Source organism: Magallana gigas, chromosome 8 (assembly GCF_963853765.1).
Source record: "Magallana gigas chromosome 8, xbMagGiga1.1, whole genome shotgun sequence".
Classification (NCBI taxonomy): Eukaryota; Metazoa; Mollusca; class Bivalvia; order Ostreida; family Ostreidae; genus Magallana; species Magallana gigas.
Window position 1 is genome coordinate 27,462,645 of NC_088860.1, and position 17,359 is coordinate 27,480,003.

The window sequence follows — 17,359 nt, forward strand, 5'->3', positions numbered from 1 at the left end:
ACGAAATAACTATGATGATGTCAGTCTCACAAGAGACGATTTGGCTGTTTCTTTTAGCTAACGTACATATGTACATTAACAGTTAAATTTAGTGAATTTTACTTACTTTTTACGCTCAATTTATTCAATTGATTGGTTAAAAGAAAGATGTTAATATAAACAATAAAATGCTTTCTTTAATGATTCATGCGGGTTATGAAGGTGGCGATCATTGCAGAAAAAATTTACATAACCCGCAATAAACATGATAAAAGTGTATGAACACTTTTATCATGTTTATCGCGGGTTATGTAATTTCAAACTAACACGGTGTTGCTGTTGGGTTGAGAACTTCACTAATTTGCAACAAAGTTTACGTTTAGGAGGGTTTTTTTTTTATCAGCGTATAAAACAAGAGGCCCACGGAACTCCACTGTTGGATCAGGGTTGGGGGGGGGGGGGATAGGGTCATGGCTTACCACTGGTAATAACACCCCATTCACAAGTTTCAAATCAGTAATTACTAATAGATTTATGCGGTAAGTACTTGTCTAGTATTTTGTAAAAAAAAATTCATGGGTTTTAAATTATCAACATGGAAAGATTTTTTTTTTTGATTCTGTTTTGTATTTAACAAAGATTTCCTAGCATTTACTATCAGATTAATTTATATATTGTATTAATTGATACGAAATTTTAGGCGCAAAGATACTTTGTTTGCACTAAAACATTTTTTCCCAGTTTCTATGAATAAATACCGAAAACAAAAATCATCAAAAATAACCGAGAGCCCATAAATGTCAATGTGATTACCAAATAATTTCTATCATTTGGTTTTTGTACTCTTTGAACAAACTTGTTGATAATAGCACTCTTAATTAAAACATTGTACACTGTCTTAATGTCTCTAGATTGAAAACACTGACAAAATTAAAATGCTACTAAAATCGTCTAAGTATAAAGTTGTTAATTAAAAATTTCAATTGTCATATTATGATAAACAATAATTTAATGATTGACTGAAATTTTGACTTAATGCTGAAATTCCTTCATGATGCTGAGGCCTGTACAATCCATAGCATCCTCAACTACCATGGGAGCATACAAGCAAAGCTGCCATTTAGCCAGCTCATCTCATGTGCCAGGTACCCATTTTAACCCCAGATGGAGAGAGAGCACAAGTAGAGTAAAGTAACTTGCCCAAGGTTACAATGTTACAGCAATAGCGACAGACCAGACTTGAACCCAGGGCTACCATGTCCAAATCGGTCAACGCTATCATATGTGCCAACATCTTTAACTGTAAAAGTAACCATCAGATGTGTCAATAGTTGAACGTGTTGTCTAGTTTATGCTACAGTAAAGTATTCTGTTATATAATTATTACATGTACTGATACCTGGTATCAATGTCTTTGGAAAAAACTCTGAATGAATAAATTCAAGTAAGTTAAGGTGCACAGTGTTCGCACAAGAGTCATAACTCCTAATGCAAATTCCATTACAACTGGTATTTATTACAGTTTATTAAACAAACACAGGTAAATATAATGTATAAAGACATTCATTTAGTTTTCCCCTTTGATGGAATGGAAAGGAAATTAAATTGATTGTTTCCCAGTTCATTCTCAATTTGAATAATGTTCTCAAAATTTGTAATCAAGTAAAATCATGTTTTTTATACATCCTACATCAGTCAATTTATTTCATTGTCTTGCATTGTATGGGCATAAATGTTTTTCTCAAAAAATCACAAGAGTATTGGTAATGGCATAATCAACCAGATTAGAAAATTACAACGTCACATAAATTCTCCAAAACAAGTATCACTAGCACATAAATCTGAATGTTTTTAATGTGTATAAACATCAATAACATGATATAAACAAAGTCTGCATTAACATATGAAAATCCTTTTCAAGTTTTACTCATCATTCATATAGGTTTTCATATATACTGATATAAAAATGGATCTCTAGTTTTCACTTCTTCCCTTCCACCATGATGATGTGATAACCAAACTTGGTTTTGACGGGTGGGTCAGTGTACACTGGGTTGGCTAGCGAGCTGGTGGGCAGGGCGAACGCCGCATCCTGGAAAGGCCCCACCATACTGCCCCTGGTCATCCATCCCAGGTCTCCCTACAGGTAAAAATCCAGGTAATCAATTCAGCCAATTGTCTCTCTTCAATACACAGATACCTACATGTCTTTGCAATATATCAATACATTTACAGGTTATAAGAAACGATGCAAATTTTAGAGGATGGTTTCTCAGCCGTGTTCCATAAAGGACTATGTGCGGTATGGTCAAATATCTGCCCCCGATTTCAACCAATTTTTAAATAGTATCGTATAAAAATGAAATCTTCACAAATCATTGTAAAGAGGATGCCTATAACTTTAATAATGATTTTAGTCATCATTGCTCACTCCCTGTTTATCTATGACGTCACCTAAATGACCTAATTCCCGCAAATTTGCAAACAAATGAAGATATTCTCATTTTTGCTCTATATTTTGCATTCGGAAGTATAGAGTGCAGATCTGCTCAAGTGCGATTTTAACATATGTTTTTCTTCAGATAGTTATACATATTATACTAAAAAATGGTACTTGAGCAAGCCTGCGCTCGATGTTTCCCAGTCGAATAACCATCGGAAAACACCCATATTTTGCTACAAAACATCAATTTATCAAAATAATGCAATCTTCATGACGTCATTTCTACATTTTGACGTCACTGTGGAGATAATCTTTTACACCTTTATTTCCAATATGATTTTAACTATCTTTCACCTTATTTTAAAGCTCTTTCTAAAACTTTGATTTTGGGGGGCAAAAATTGCATAAAACCGCCTTTAGTCCTTTAAATTATCTGGAATCTTTTTATTTGTACCATAAATCTGCCTTTTATACAAACAATTTCATTCAGTCTTTTAGTGTTAATTTACAATCAGTTATTCAACAAAATGCTTGGCTTAGTGGTACCACAGAAATCTATTGCATCTAGGTAAAGGGGTTTGGGTCACTGATGCACCAGTACAACCTTTTAATTTTTTTTAACTTGATCTCAACTTGTATATTTATTTCATCATATCCATAGTGGGCGAAATTGCAATAACTTTGTAAAATGCATGGATACCATCAATTAATTTCTTTTCATTTTATTTTATACAGTTTGAAGGACAGATAACATTTTTTCATGAAAAAAAAATTTTGAGGCTGAAGAATCGGAGAACCTTATCAAAATGGATTGTAAAAGACATTAAACTTGATGTACATATACAGGCAGAAGGGTTTTTTATTGACACAAACCAATAAATCATCATCTTCATTAATCATTACCTGCTATACATTTGACATACATGAAGCATATTTACATACCCCTGATCTGGCCTTATCCTCACTGTACTGAGCAGCTACTTCGTTAAACTTCATTCCTCCTTTGATTTTCTCTAAAGCCTCTAGGCATTTAGACTGCTTCTCACACAGTATATGTCGTACCTGAAACAAAAAAACAACCACTACAGCAAATTCAATAATCAGCGTACCGGCATCACAAAGCCTGGCGAAAAACTTGGTCAAAAGTAATCATGCCCATGCATAAAGCTTCAAGTTTAAATGATTTGCCAGAGTTTGTTAAAGTTTAAAACTAATTTTGATGATATATAAACAATTACAGGGAAAGTATGTACATTAAAAATGTTCAATTTGAAAAACAATCAATTTGTCACATACTCTCTATCTCATGGTCTGTTTCTGATAATTACTAATAAATTGTTTAAAAACAGAATAAAATGTGACAGAAGTAAAAATCTTAGACTATACTCCAATATACCTGGGTTAACAAAAACAAGTTAATTGAAAACTTTTCAAATCCATCGATTAATTCTCTTTCATGAAAAACTTATCTTAATACAAATGTATGTACTTAAAGATCTTGTGTGTCTATTTACTTTTTCAAAGAAAACTAAAAAAACCCAGTGATATTTTAAAAATAACTAAGGTCAATCATAACATTATATAAATCATATATGAAAAGGAAACAGGTGTTCAGTTACAATGAAAATCTGAGTTATCTATCTATTTTAATAGCAGAGTCTTACATGTAATTTGCATAATGTTATGAAGGTTTTTTTTAGTTTATCAATATTTTTATCAATTTATCGGATTTGCAGATATCTTTTAATTTTCATAACATTTTGAAAATATAAAACATGTCATTGAATACAGATATGTAATGTAAAATAATATATGGATATTGACAATTATATTCAAGCATTATAATTATATAACTGCTGAAAAATTACAAATTGGTTTTTGGCTTTGGCTTAATTTGCATAAAAATTTACAGATGCTACACAACCCTTTAATTTTCTGTGTACATAGTAGCTATAGCTATATAAATTAAATGTATTTGGTTTCACAAAATAATATTTCTTAATATGGTCTACATACTGTGCTTCTAATATCTTAATAATTCTTATGAATTATACTGAGTCTCAATACACATACACAGTTTACATAGCCTTATGTATTGTTATTTTAATACCATGACCAATTTCAACATCTATTGATCAATTGTTTGACAGTCTTATATTTGTAGGTATTCCCTTCACTTAGCTTCACTGGCTAGACAGCTTTTAACATATTTAAAAAGGTGTAACCTTGAACAATTAACCTGAGTAAATATTCTCTAGAGCAATGATGACTCTGGAGATGTTGGAAAGGTAACAGCTGGTCCCCAACCCATTCTGTTTGCTAAACAATATAATTAAATACCAGTACATTACTGCAAAGATAGCAAAATAAAAAATGAGTTCATTACTTATTGTGTTCACTTGTGTGTGCTTTTCTTTATAGTGACAATGAGGAAAATGTAGGCCTAAATACATTAATTCATGTTTACCAAGTACTTGGCTTGTCTAACAAGATGCGTTTTCAATTCATTCATTTTGTTTGCCAAGACTGCAAGAGTAAGTTAGGGTCATTTTGTGTTGTAAGAAGCACAGTGCACTGTCTCAATAGTCTACGTGCGAGGTCAATGCACCAAGTCAATAGTCTTTGTATATGTAAATAAAGCACGAGTATAATGTTGAAACTGTGACAGAGCAGTCACGTTCTCTTGTGTTCTCCATTTCGATCCAATTCAATTTTGATTAAATTCAATTACCGGTATTGACATTATTGGTATGACCTGAAATTTCCTATTGTTTGTTATGAATGGCCCTAGTTGTGAACTCTCTGAGTAAATATATATACTACACATTCAATAAACATCTACACATGCTATCCTCCGAATAGCTTTATTTTATTATACCTATGGAAACTTAATTCGTGCAGATTTTCTTGATGGTAATCAAATTAGAGTTATCGGACTTTGAATCAAATCGAATTACTCTTCTCTGAGTTTTACAATGTGGGAGATCTAATGAAGTTGGTGAATAGTTTCATGCAATGACTATTCATCATGGGAAGATAGCATTTCACTATTTCACAGTTACATTGAATAGTGCATGTGTTTAGTCCTTGTAATTTTACATAAAAAGTATTTATTATACATAAAGTACACTATCTGGCCCATAATAATGTAGAAAAACATCTTGGCACACAATGAAATCCCCCAAAAATACCTCATATAACAAACGAAAAAATAAAAAGCAACCAGACTTACCAATTTGATAAAAAGGATGAAATACAGTCATATTAAATTTTACTTTCATAGGTCGATCTACAGGGATGTGACTAGAAAGAATAGTCTAACTGGGACCAGGTTGGGCTTAGGTCACAGTAAGAATTCGCCCCATATACTTGCAATGTTAGCAGCCTCGAAGTGGATTTGCTATGTGTCAATTTTAAGCTTAATTGTTAAAAATAATCTGCAGGGGGAAAACATGTACAGTATAGATATACATTACAAACCTTTTTGAACATGTTCATGTATCTAAGTCCATAAACATGATAAAATATCCATTTAATTGGTCATACCAAAGTGGATATATTTCTACTATGTACATGATCTATACATTTGAATTTGCTGGAAATCGCACACAGAATATTTCAGATTTTATCTTTAAAATTGCAATTATAAACAGAGAATTTTCAAACAAAATGTTAATCAGAAGTGATTTTTTTGCAAAAACAATATATGTGGTAAAATAAGAGCAACAATAGAGGTGTTTTAGACCAATCATATGAAAATTTAGGGAAGATACAATGTGATAGTTTTTTTTTCAATTGCTACAAAGCAAGTGTAGGGGATGAATTGCATCGTTAAACCAGGACCGTAGGACGTGTCATTTTAATGATAGAACATTCTATCTAGGATATGACCATTTCGTGTCTAGTTTATCAACACATTAAATTATTTACGAAAAATGTTGCATCAATTTGGTAAACCGACTTGATTTCTTAATTCATCATAATGACAGTACGTTAGCTCCTGGGTGTATTCAACAACATAAGTTGCCGTCTCCCAAATGGATGCAGCATATAACATAGAACCATTTCAACAAGAGCTTGGACTTTGGGCAATAAATGACAAACTCTGATTTGATGAAGGCAGCATTTTCTCATGACTTACTGTCTAGTCATTGGCTAATAGATATGAATAAAATGAACGCAATGACGGGCAAAGCCCGACTCGCGATGTGAAGCTTAATGGTCACATATATATAGTATTTAGGAAAATAAGAGAAAAATGAGAGTTGAATCAGCGGTACTATCAACCAAAAAAATTTCTTCTAGCCCTGGGTGCCACCACATTGACCGCCATTTTGTTAAAAAAAGATACCGGTAACACGATCATTAAATGACTGCCACATGTTGATGCTTGTTTCCCCAAATATTGATTACAAACTTTCCAATGTTTAATTAATTAAAATCAATAAAAATGATTGTGCAAACTATACAAATCTTCACAGTGCTTTTATTAAGAAATACGAATAGTGTCATGCACATAAATTATTAGATGGAAAAAAAATAAGGAACCAATCTTTTGGAGACCTATGGTGGCTCTATACACCACTTTTTGATGACGTAGTATGCAAAAAAGTAAATCTAGAAGCATGTATTTCCAGTACTGGCTGATTTCAACTGAGGCAAGTTGTATAGGGACTGCTCTTTTGAAAAATTTGTTAAATGAATAGATTTAATTTGATAATTGGAAAATTCATTATTTACATGTAAGGAGGTATGGGACACGTTCATGTTGTGTCCAACATCCAAACCTATTGCTCAGACTCAGCATCCATGCTTGTGGAGTGCATAAGTATCACAAGTTGCATAATCTATCCTAATCAGCTAACACTTTTTTACGAGTGCACTAAAATAATGATATTTCTGACATGCGGGCCCATTTGATTATTTATGGTGGTCAGTCATTCTAAGAGAGGTCAAGATGAAACATTTCACATGTAATTTATTTTTTATTAAGGTTATTAATACATTTTTTTCAGTCCGCAATAGCGTTTATGCACTACACTTGATGATAACGTCAAATCGCTCATGCCGTAATTTTTGCCTTATACAGGGTTACAGATAACGTATATTGGTATGTCGGTATTTAGAACATGCTACATTTATTAAAAATGTAATAAATAAATAATATGATCATTAATTTACTCATCAATATTGTTATATTTGAAATATGTAAGGACAGAAATCAAACGGCATCCATACATTCTGAAAAGGTCATTGTGATTGGTGTTACAGGGACCCATTTTTTATTCTGGCGATCATTTCACTTTGATGAAATTAAAGCTGCTTGGTCCGATTTTATATCTATTTTTTTGCACGCTTTTAAACGATGGTTATTAAAAGTATATGTATAATAATAGACATTGCAGTTATTTTTCCCAGTCAATTAAACCAAATTTCAATGAAGAAAAATACATACAAAGTTTGCCAACAAAACAAACGACATAAAAGGGTACTGCATTATTTCGCCTCATGTTAAAGTTCAACCCTGATGACCAGACGGGTATGGTTGTATTAAGACTTTGACATCGCTTAAAATAATGGTCGAAATGATTAGACAAATTATAAATAAACGTGTATGTTTTGTTCGCTAATATTTTTGAAGTTTACAATCGATGCATAGCAAGCAGGTTGAATAACCCCAATAATTCGGGGGACGAAACCGAACGGTTTCCTCTTCTAAACATCTAAACACGTGATGCATTTTGGTTTTTTTTTTTTGTTTGCCCAAAAAGAACTTTGAATGTTTCTAACTTTGAAAGGAGACTGATTCTGCTGGTGTAAATAGGAGAAAGTCTATAACTTTCTAATATAAATGGTTTTTATAGAAAACATTTTATACTGTAATAACAAATAAATCAGATCAAGCAGCTTTAAATACAATTTAAATTGTATACACCAATTTTACTTACTATGACTTGACCTAGATTCAAGTTGAGTTTTAACTAAATTGTTAATGTGTCTCCATTCCCTGGCGTATCATAGATCATGTGGGTGACGGAGTTAGGATCATAAGTTATGATAGCAGGTGTGATAAACGTCGTATTCAGAGGGCTCTTTTGAATAATAATAAAAATATTTTAGTTAATAAGTTTATAAATTATAACGTTTCAGGTTATATTTAGTGATTGCAAATGATAAAAATCGCAAAAATAATGTACAGAGAAACGCGGAACTTTTCTGCTTATGATGACGGAATTTTGGTACTCGGGAATACATTGAATACACACACTTCTTTAACATGATTGTTGAAACCGGGGGGGGGGGGGGGGGGGGGTCAGTGAATTCATTTATTTCAATACACAGAACTACACCTAAGATTACCGATTTTAATCAATTTTGCCTTCGTGAACAAATAATTAGAAACTTCACCATGTTCACTATCCAACAACCAAGTCCTTGTGGGGTTCTATTATCGACTTAATGTCCCACCTTTACAGAGTTCCCTCCCTTTGCTTGCTTTTTTGATGAATCGTCATCGCCCCCGCCTTTAGCTCCTTTACCCCCTCCGCCTCCTCCTTTATTTTTTGGCATTTTTCACGTTGTTCTTGTTTAATGTTTACAGTTTTTTACCATTCATCCACATGTCACAACATAATCAATGTTAACATAAGAATTTGCATCAAGTCGTTGTAATATGTTATTTTAAACATTCAAAAGATTAAGAAAATTTAATTGCAATATATATTATGATTGGATCAGCTGTGGATAGAGTAAGTCACCTTGACCAATCAGATTGTCAGACTCATACATGTGTTGGAAAATAATGCAATATGGATGACGTCTGGTCAAGTTAAATAAAAAAAAATACAGTCTAAGCCACATTTCTCATAAAATAAGAGTCATTTAGCTTCAGAAATGTCTGATGAAGATTGCTTTGGTCCAGCGCTACCTCCAGGTAGTTATTTTTTTTTTATCAGTGCCGAGTGTTTATTATGAATAGAAAAAGTCTTCTAAGACGCACGGGCTCGGTCGTTCAGCAGGTTCAGCACAATCACTAGACTTAGCTACGTAGCTTGATTTACATACATAGCTTTATTTACCTACCTGAAATAGGTTAATTTAGCTACCTTTATGCAATTATGCCTTATATTTGTACTGTGTAGTTTTATGAAAGCAATCCAGAGCAAAAATAGTTAAAACATTGCTTGTTTTTGAGTTGTTCTACGGAAAACATGCATTTCTATTGCTTTAGTAACTGTATTACACCTTGTGTGCGATCAGGCATGGATAAGTGTGATTAATTCACGATCTGCTGAATTATATATATTACCAATCAATTATCATGTTCAACCAGAACTGTTTTTCTTTGTTTTTCCATTTTAGAAGTAACTGTTTGGTAACATAAACAGTTATACATAGCCCCAAAACATTAAGAACTTTGACAGTCTACATTTGCGCAAAAAGAGCAACATTTTTAAAAGTGAATTTTTAATGAATTGTTTTCAGATCAGTTCAAAGATAAAAATTATTACTGTACCTGAGTGCGACTTTTAGTACAAATGTCCATTTAACAAAAAATATGATTGAGTAGCTAAATAAACCTACTTCAGGTAGGCAAAAAAAGCTTTGTAGGTAAATCAAGATACATAGTTAAATCAAGTGATTGTACTGGATCTGGTAGTTGGATAGTGAAGATTACCTTAGGTGTATTTCTGGGTATTGCAAGAAATAAGTTCACTGAAAACCCCAGTTTCAATCATGTTAAAAAAGTGCATCTGATTACATTGTGGGTTCCGTTGTATCGCAGTATGTTTGAATGAATAGCATTCCCGTTTTATTCTGCAATTAAAGTTTATGCACCAACTTCAAAAGCAAGTTCAAAAGACCAGAATGTATTTGATGAGAATTTAAAAAAAAAAAAGTATAATAAAATGCAAATTTTATTCCCTAACAAGTGACTTTGCTTTTATGAAGAATCATATTTTAATTTAAAAAAAAATAAAACTGTCTGTTATAACTGAACTAGACTTCCAGATTTTCAATGCTGCTATAATTTGGAACTCTTTAATTTTGAAGGTGAATAAGACTTGTGATTTAAAAATAACACACAAAATAACAAAATAAGTAAGTTGGGAAATTGATATTCCTCAGAAAAGCTAGTATAATACAAGCTCTTTGAACAACACTTAATGACTTTTGAAAATGACAACTTGGAATATCTTTTTTTTTAGGGAAAAAAATAAGTATGGCGATATTATGAGATACCTGTTTATATTAAAAAAAAAGTAAACATGGTAAAGGGATGATACTCACCATCTTGGATTTATAGGGGGTCCTCATTTCAAGCTATGTTTTAAACAAGTTCTCCAATTTCTCCAGCAATTTCTGATGAGATCTAGGTTAAAAAATGATCCAATGACTTATCCCTATCATCTGACAACATCTGTATGCTGCGTAATAAACACATCATTCCGAAATGTACTAGATACTTGCCAAACTTAGCTAAAGCAACAGAAGTTTACTTTTGAATGACTTAAATTCTCCATATAATGACTGAAATGTTCCGAAAATGTATGAGAAGTCTAGAGACAGAGCTCAAAGTAGACTGTTGGAGATCGAGAGCCACCAAATGTTAATGGCAACCTACTTTGAATTTAAGTTTTAACTTTTTGTGCAAGATCTGCTGTATTCTCAAAATCTTTTGAATATGATATTGTAATGCTGATTTAAATATCTTTAAAGCAATTTTTATTAACTTAAGATACATGTATATACCATTTATGAGTTAAAATTTTCCTTAGAAACCCTATCTTTTTCCCCATTGTGTTGCTATGTTAATGCAGTGTTACAAAGTATTATTTGTAATTTAGAATTTTTTAACTTGGTTGATAAAAATTGAATTTACAGGTTAAAATTTTCCTTAGAAATCTTATCTTTTTTCCACCATATTGCTATGCACCGTGAAGTATTATTGGTTATTTAGAATTTTTCAATTTTTTTTTATTAAATTTCTTTAAACAATGTTCAGATTTCAACTCAAATTTCCTCCGTCTGTACATGTTGTCTATAGAAATCACTAAAACAGAATGATTTCATTGTTGTACTTTGGTTATTCTCTCCAGGTTTGAATGAAAGAAGCACTTTAAAGAATCTACAGAAAGAGGCACCTGTGAAACGTGTCAGTGGAATAGGACCTCAGCTTCCTCCCCACCTACAGAATTCTCAAGAATTATCACCAGATTCCACATCAGAAGAAGAGGAGGGACCATGCATTGGGCCCTCCCTGCCCCCACACATGAAGTCATCTTTGAACCAAACGCAAGGCTCAGTTAATATTGGCCCTTGTAGAACCTCACTATTAAAGTCTGATGACAGCTCCTCAGTGATCGGCCCTGCCCTTCCTCCACATTTATACAAGAAACAATTTCAAAGTAGTGATGTAAAGGACAATGAAAGTGGGGCATGTGTATCCAAAGGTCAAAGTTCAAAACAGGACTGTATTATTGGCCCCAGTTTACCCCCTCACTTGCAGAGAAATGTTCATTCAGCATCATATAGAGAAAATGTTCATGATGTCAAGGATGATGATGCTGATGATGATAATGATGTCATTGGACCACTTCCTTCAGAGATGTCAGCTGGGAACTCTGGGTCAGATTTTTCTGCTGAGATTGAAAGAAGAGCCCGCAAAATGAAAGATCACTTGGATGGAAAAGTATAAATTTTACTTTTGATTTTTGTTGCTTTTATCATTTTTATGTTTGATTGAAAGCGTAATTTTCATAGTAAACTAAAGAAGTTAAAGTACACATTTTTATGCCTTTAGAGCGAGACTCCAACTCTTTAAAAATGTACGATAACATCTCTCTTTATTCAGACTCAGTCAGATGGTCAACCAAAACGTGAGGCATGGATGATGGAGTTACCAGACTGTATGGGCCAGAACATTGGACTCACAGCTCGGACTTTCCGCGTCAATGCTGGTCCGGACCTCAGTGATCGGTCCATGTGGACGGACAGTCCGGCTGACAGAGCAAGGAAAGAGAAAGTCAGTTCATTTGATAATCACAGTTTAGTCCATCTTTTGTTGATTGCCATATATTCATTGATTGAACTACTAATATTTGTTTTTGGACATAAGTAATGTTAAAAAGTCCAAGAATACAAAAAATAAAATACATTGGGCCAATTATAGTACATATATGCACTGGTAAGGAAACAATTATATATTGCATGTATCATACAGTATTCTCTGGCTTCAATATTTAATTGAAAATCAATTTTATAAACAAATTATTAGATTCATGCTGAATATGATTTAATTTCAGAGTTTAAAACTGCGTTGTATTAGCTGTGTTACTACTCTGACTAATACTGTTTGTATCACAGTATGTCGAGATATAAATAAAGAACTAATTGGGTTTGAATTGACGTCTATTGCTGTAGGAAGGAAATACAGATACCAGAAAAAGACCACACCCAGGCTCTGGGCCCTCAGGAAGGGATCAGCAAATCCGGTCAGAGCTGGAAAGCTACAATGTAAGTAACATAATGCAATTCTTCAACTCACAGGGTTCAACTGTTCATAGTAACACACATGTCATATTATGTGCTGTAAATTCATATTTCTTCAAATCTTGAAGTTTGTGTATAGATTAGATTTTACAAATGTTTTTATGAAGTCTGCATGTCGTGTGAAATGAAATTTGATATACAGGTTTATCATAACAATGTCTAGATCAAGTTTGATTTTGGGTGCGAATAAACAATATTTGACAGAGATATGCGCCGTGGACTTATAAAAATTCCAATTATTTGCAGTTTTAGACTAAAACTTTTAGTTCATTTTCTTTCGCGTAGGATGCATATATTGAAATGAAATTTGGTATACAGGTTTCTCATAATGATATCTAGATCAAGTTTAATTTTGCATACGGTCAAGCATTTTTTGACAGAGTTATGTGCCTTGAACGTAGAAAAATTCCAATTATTTGTACTTTCTGTTTATTTTCTTCACAGATGTTTCCAAGGGAGGGGGGCATAAGTGTTTTACAAACATCTTTTGTTTCTTAAAATTTTCTTGTTTAATTCTGAGTTCATGTAAAAGCAAATCCAATAATCCAAAGCACTTCACTAAAACTATATAATACAAAATGTACTCTATTTACACTAATACACTGATTGCTGGAAGTTATGGTTCAGATTATTAACTGACTTTTATTTATTGATGCAGGTTTCCAAAGTTTATAACAAATCAGTGGTTATAGACAACATTATAAAATCAGTACCTAGGTTAAGAAAATCAAATTGCAACAGGTACATGTACCTGTATCTATTTATAGTAACAGTTACTTTCCGTTCAAACATGGGTGTAAGAAAATTATGGAAAAAGGCGCTATACCTCTTTCCCATTAAGCTTCAGTTCTGCAGCTATTTGAAATATTGATATAATTATTCGTTTACCTTATTGCTACACGAAGTTATTTTCTTTTAAATATTTAGCAATCTCAACAAAGTTAATTTCTCAGAAGCATGCATAATTAACATTTGATTTCATCTTTTTAACAGAAAGCACGTGGAACAGAGTCATTGCTTAATACGCACCAGAAGAAGATGAAAAAACAACAGGTAAGTGTTAAGACATTTTGTATTCACATGCATTTTAATTATTTTTCATAATTATTAAATGGATACCCTGCCATTCATTATTACATATCGCCTTGCCAAGTAAAGTTGGAGCCTGGGGTATGTGAGGCTGCTCACTTTTACTTTCATTAATTGATAGCTATCTACTGACCAAAATACAAAGCAAATTGTGATTTTTAGTTACTCAGTGTGTGTCTGTATACGTATAGAAAGAAGAAAGCAGCCAACCAAAGGAGCGGAGGCCATTTGATCGTGACCTTGACCTACAAGCTAACAGATTCGATGATGCTCAGAGGAAGGCAATAATAAAGAAATCTCAGAACCTGAACAGTCGATTTGGCCACAGCAAGGATTCTCAGTATCTGTGACCAGGAGGACAAAAACGAAATCAGTGCCCAAATTATTGTTCAGTGTGAATCAGGTTGACTGATACAAACATTGATCAAGACTCAGTGAAAGCGATTGCTAACTCAGAAAGCATTAACTTGTCAGCTGAGATTGATTCATATAAATATTTTACAAGACTAATTTATATGTACCTGGGTATACAGTATTTACAGTTGTAGATTTGTTGATACAAAGTGAAAACTCATACAAAAATAAAAATTAATGTTTTATTTACAATAATTGTACATAATGTAATAACAACACCAAACATCATGGAATCAAAAAGTTTGCAACGGAATGATACACAGCAGACAGATAAAAACATATATAGTTTGGCTATTTTGAGAGAGACAGCAGTTTTCCTTAAAAAAAAACTTGGAGTGCAGTGAATATGTATAGTGTTGCATGGTTGCATTATCTGTCAATATATCAGTAGTTACAGTGATATTTACCTATTAAGGTAAATTAGAATTGGAATATTGCATCTTGTAACATTTATTTCTTTCAATACAGCAATGAATATGGCCCCCCTCCACCAATAAGGATAGTGGGGCAGCGTCAATACTTTTATCATATGATGTTTAGTATATAGCATGTCTATTAATTACATTTGTGGAATTTAAACTCATTTTTTCATACCAAAGATTGATTTTGTCGATGAAAGGGGATATAGTGTTGTCGTTATATTGCCAGTGTGTAAATATTTAGCTAACTGATTTTTCATATTCATGTTTAAATAATAATTGTTCTTATTACATGTACATTTAGGCAGAGCAGGGACGTATATACTAACTGAATTTAAGTTTTACAAATAAGTTGGTGCAGATACGTTGAACTTGCAGCAGAGTATTTTCTTAAAGGCAGCCCTGAATTCCTTGTTAAAGAAGGTGTAGATGACAGGGTTACAGGCCGAGTTGAAGTACCCAAGGAAAAGAGCCAAACTCTGCACAGCCTTTGGGAACACACAGTGGGGACACAACGGTACCAGAATGGCAATGATAAAAAACGGAAGCCAACAGACCAGAAAGCAGCCCACAACGATCCCGAGTGTACGGACTGCCCTGCGCTCTTGGGGCAGAGATATGGTATCTTTGCGCTTTAAGCGGCGCCGTTTGCGAGCAGTTGTCACGTGACCTTTTTTCCCCGTGACGTTGGGTTTGGGAATGCTCTTTGGAATATTGACGCCGTTAGTGTCCTGACCATCCCGACCTTTAATGATCAGTTTTCCGGTTTCTATGTCAACTATTTCTGTAATAATTTCGTCCTCTGCTATGCTCGGCATGCACCCTTGGTCTTCCCTCGCATCACTTGATACTGAAGCTTCACCGGAAGTAGTGTATCCTGAATCTGTGCTTGACAGGTAGGAAATCTGACGAACCAGAGTCGGTCGTTTTGATTTGGTACATGTAGGTTTCTCAATATTAATTTGGTGATCAAAGCTTGGTTGCATACCGTTGTCGACAGTCACTTTCTCAATATGATTTTCTTTGGATTCATCACTGTTCTTTTCGATAGACAAGTTTTTACCTTCTTTCTTTCCATTGTCACAACAATATCGAAAAGTATTGTAGGAGTTAAGTCCCTTTTTCTGACGGAATTTGATTATCAAACTATTCCCAGGGCCTCTTACCCACTGTTTACCTCTTAACCACGTAACTTGAAAAATTTTGCAGTAAAAACACAACATGATGACCAAGGGAAGGTAGAAGGCCCCGATAGTGGAAAAGAACGTGTAACCAACGTTTTGGGAAATAACACAGGAGTTTATCGTCATTTGATTGGGCGTTTTCCACCCAAGAAGAGGGGGTAAGGCAATAACAATGGAGTAGGTCCAGGCAAGGATGACTAGACAGAGCGCTCGTCTGACGGTCCGAAATTGTGCGTAGTGAAGAGGCTGTGATATTGCATTGTATCGGTCGTAACTAATGACGCACAAATTCACAATGCTTGCAGTACAGCAGATAATGTCCATGGAGATCCAAAAGTCACAAAAGATTGAGCCAAAATTCCAAACCCCTTGGAGCTGATAGACCAAGGCGAAGGGGGTGACACACAGACCCACAAGGATGTCGCTGAGAGCGAGACTGACGATGAAGATGTTGCCCACGCGATGGAGGCGACGGTCCATCAGGATGGACAGAATCACCAAACTGTTTCCAAACACGGTGCCGATAATAATCAGGACAGCGAAAATGGCGATGAAAATGTTAACGGTTCTACTTACGAAATCATGTCCTAGGCCGTCCATCGTTAAACAAGTGGTGAATGTAACGTGTTGGTACAAGGATATTTGTAACACGTTCCGGAGTCCAAACTAGGCTTATAATACGCATTAGGTCTATGAATTTTTCTATTGAATATTAACAAATGTTACATATGGTTTGTTTAGAACCTCCAGTATAATTATCAAGTGGGCTCATCTCAAAAGTTTCACAGGTTGCCATTGGTCGTATGTTATTACAACCTCTAAAAGACCCGCACCAAGAATCCAGCTATCACAAAATATTCCATTGATAAATCCAGAATAAAACGTTACTCTATTGACTGAATATGTCGTGTTCCTAGTTGCAAAACTGCCTCTTGGGGGAAAATGTTATTCAAATCACAATATGCTGTCAGTCTATGCATGTAAACGGTCTACTCGAAATCACGGATGTTCTTTAAAAAGAGAAACGGAATTCTACAAAGAACCATCTTTAAGATTTGTTGCTTTATCATTTATTGGACAGGAACAACTTTAACTGAGCGTCGAAATTCTACTCCTTACAGAATATACTCAATAGACATTCCAATCGTAAATCTTTATTATCTTGTGATCAGATTGAGTCGAAAGTATTCTAAATTGAAGCAGCTCGGGCTACTCCCTCGGGGAAAGGTATCTCTCTCGGATCGGGCGTCCTATAATATCCGCCAGCTCGGGGAGAC

General features: G+C 33.9%; 3 protein-coding genes across 5 annotated transcripts; 1 reads left to right on the plus strand and 2 right to left on the minus strand.

Annotated features, from left to right (window-relative positions):
- Positions 1-1,666: 1,666 nt before the first annotated feature.
- On the minus strand, positions 1,667-9,071 carry LOC105323122 (peptidyl-prolyl cis-trans isomerase NIMA-interacting 4). The gene is made up of 3 exons (XM_034471635.2): positions 8,891-9,071; positions 3,365-3,484; positions 1,667-2,119 (listed from the first exon to the last, which is right to left on the minus strand). Exons 1-3 carry the CDS (start codon positions 8,990-8,992, stop codon positions 1,961-1,963), a joined length of 381 nt encoding a protein of 126 aa, XP_034327526.1. The 5' UTR covers positions 8,993-9,071; the 3' UTR covers positions 1,667-1,960.
- A 125-nt stretch (positions 9,072-9,196) lies between these two features.
- Positions 9,197-16,983, plus strand: LOC105341885 (GPALPP motifs-containing protein 1). 3 transcript variants are annotated; one of them, XR_010708667.1, is made up of 7 exons: positions 9,197-9,356; positions 11,524-12,116; positions 12,279-12,449; positions 12,848-12,940; positions 13,970-14,029; positions 14,257-15,794; positions 16,108-16,983. XR_010708667.1 is itself a non-coding variant. In XM_066069555.1 (6 exons), exons 1-6 carry the CDS (start codon positions 9,317-9,319, stop codon positions 14,351-14,353), a joined length of 1,083 nt encoding a protein of 360 aa, XP_065925627.1. In that variant the 5' UTR covers positions 9,197-9,316; the 3' UTR covers positions 14,354-16,983. The 3 variants fall into 3 exon arrangements, 2 of the variants coding, with proteins under 2 accessions (XP_065925627.1, XP_011446944.3); XM_066069555.1 differs by having other exon boundaries at positions 14,228-16,983; XM_011448642.4 differs by having other exon boundaries at positions 14,257-16,983.
- LOC105341884 (5-hydroxytryptamine receptor 1A-like) lies at positions 15,240-16,682 on the minus strand. Its single transcript, XM_011448641.4, has one exon. It carries the CDS (start codon positions 16,680-16,682, stop codon positions 15,240-15,242), a length of 1,443 nt encoding a protein of 480 aa, XP_011446943.2.
- Positions 16,984-17,359: the final 376 nt, after the last annotated feature.

Coding starts and splice junctions, on each gene's coding strand:
- LOC105341884 (XM_011448641.4), bottom strand. CDS start 16,682: ATGGACGGCCTAGGACATGATTTCGTAAGTAGAACCGTTAACATTTTC.
- LOC105341885 (XM_011448642.4), top strand. CDS start 9,317: ATGTCTGATGAAGATTGCTTTGGTCCAGCGCTACCTCCAG. Junction 9,357..11,523: donor TGGTCCAGCGCTACCTCCAG/GTAGTTATTTTT, acceptor TATTCTCTCCAG/GTTTGAATGAAAGAAGCACT. Junction 12,117..12,278: donor AAGATCACTTGGATGGAAAA/GTATAAATTTTA, acceptor CTCTTTATTCAG/ACTCAGTCAGATGGTCAACC.
- LOC105323122 (XM_034471635.2), bottom strand. CDS start 8,992: ATGCCAAAAAATAAAGGAGGAGGCGGAGGGGGTAAAGGAGCTAAAGGC. Junction 3,485..8,890: donor AGGGAGGGAACTCTGTAAAG/GTGGGACATTAA, acceptor TTTTTGTTTCAG/GTACGACATATACTGTGTGA. Junction 2,120..3,364: donor AGGATAAGGCCAGATCAGGG/GTATGTAAATAT, acceptor TTTTACCTGTAG/GGAGACCTGGGATGGATGAC.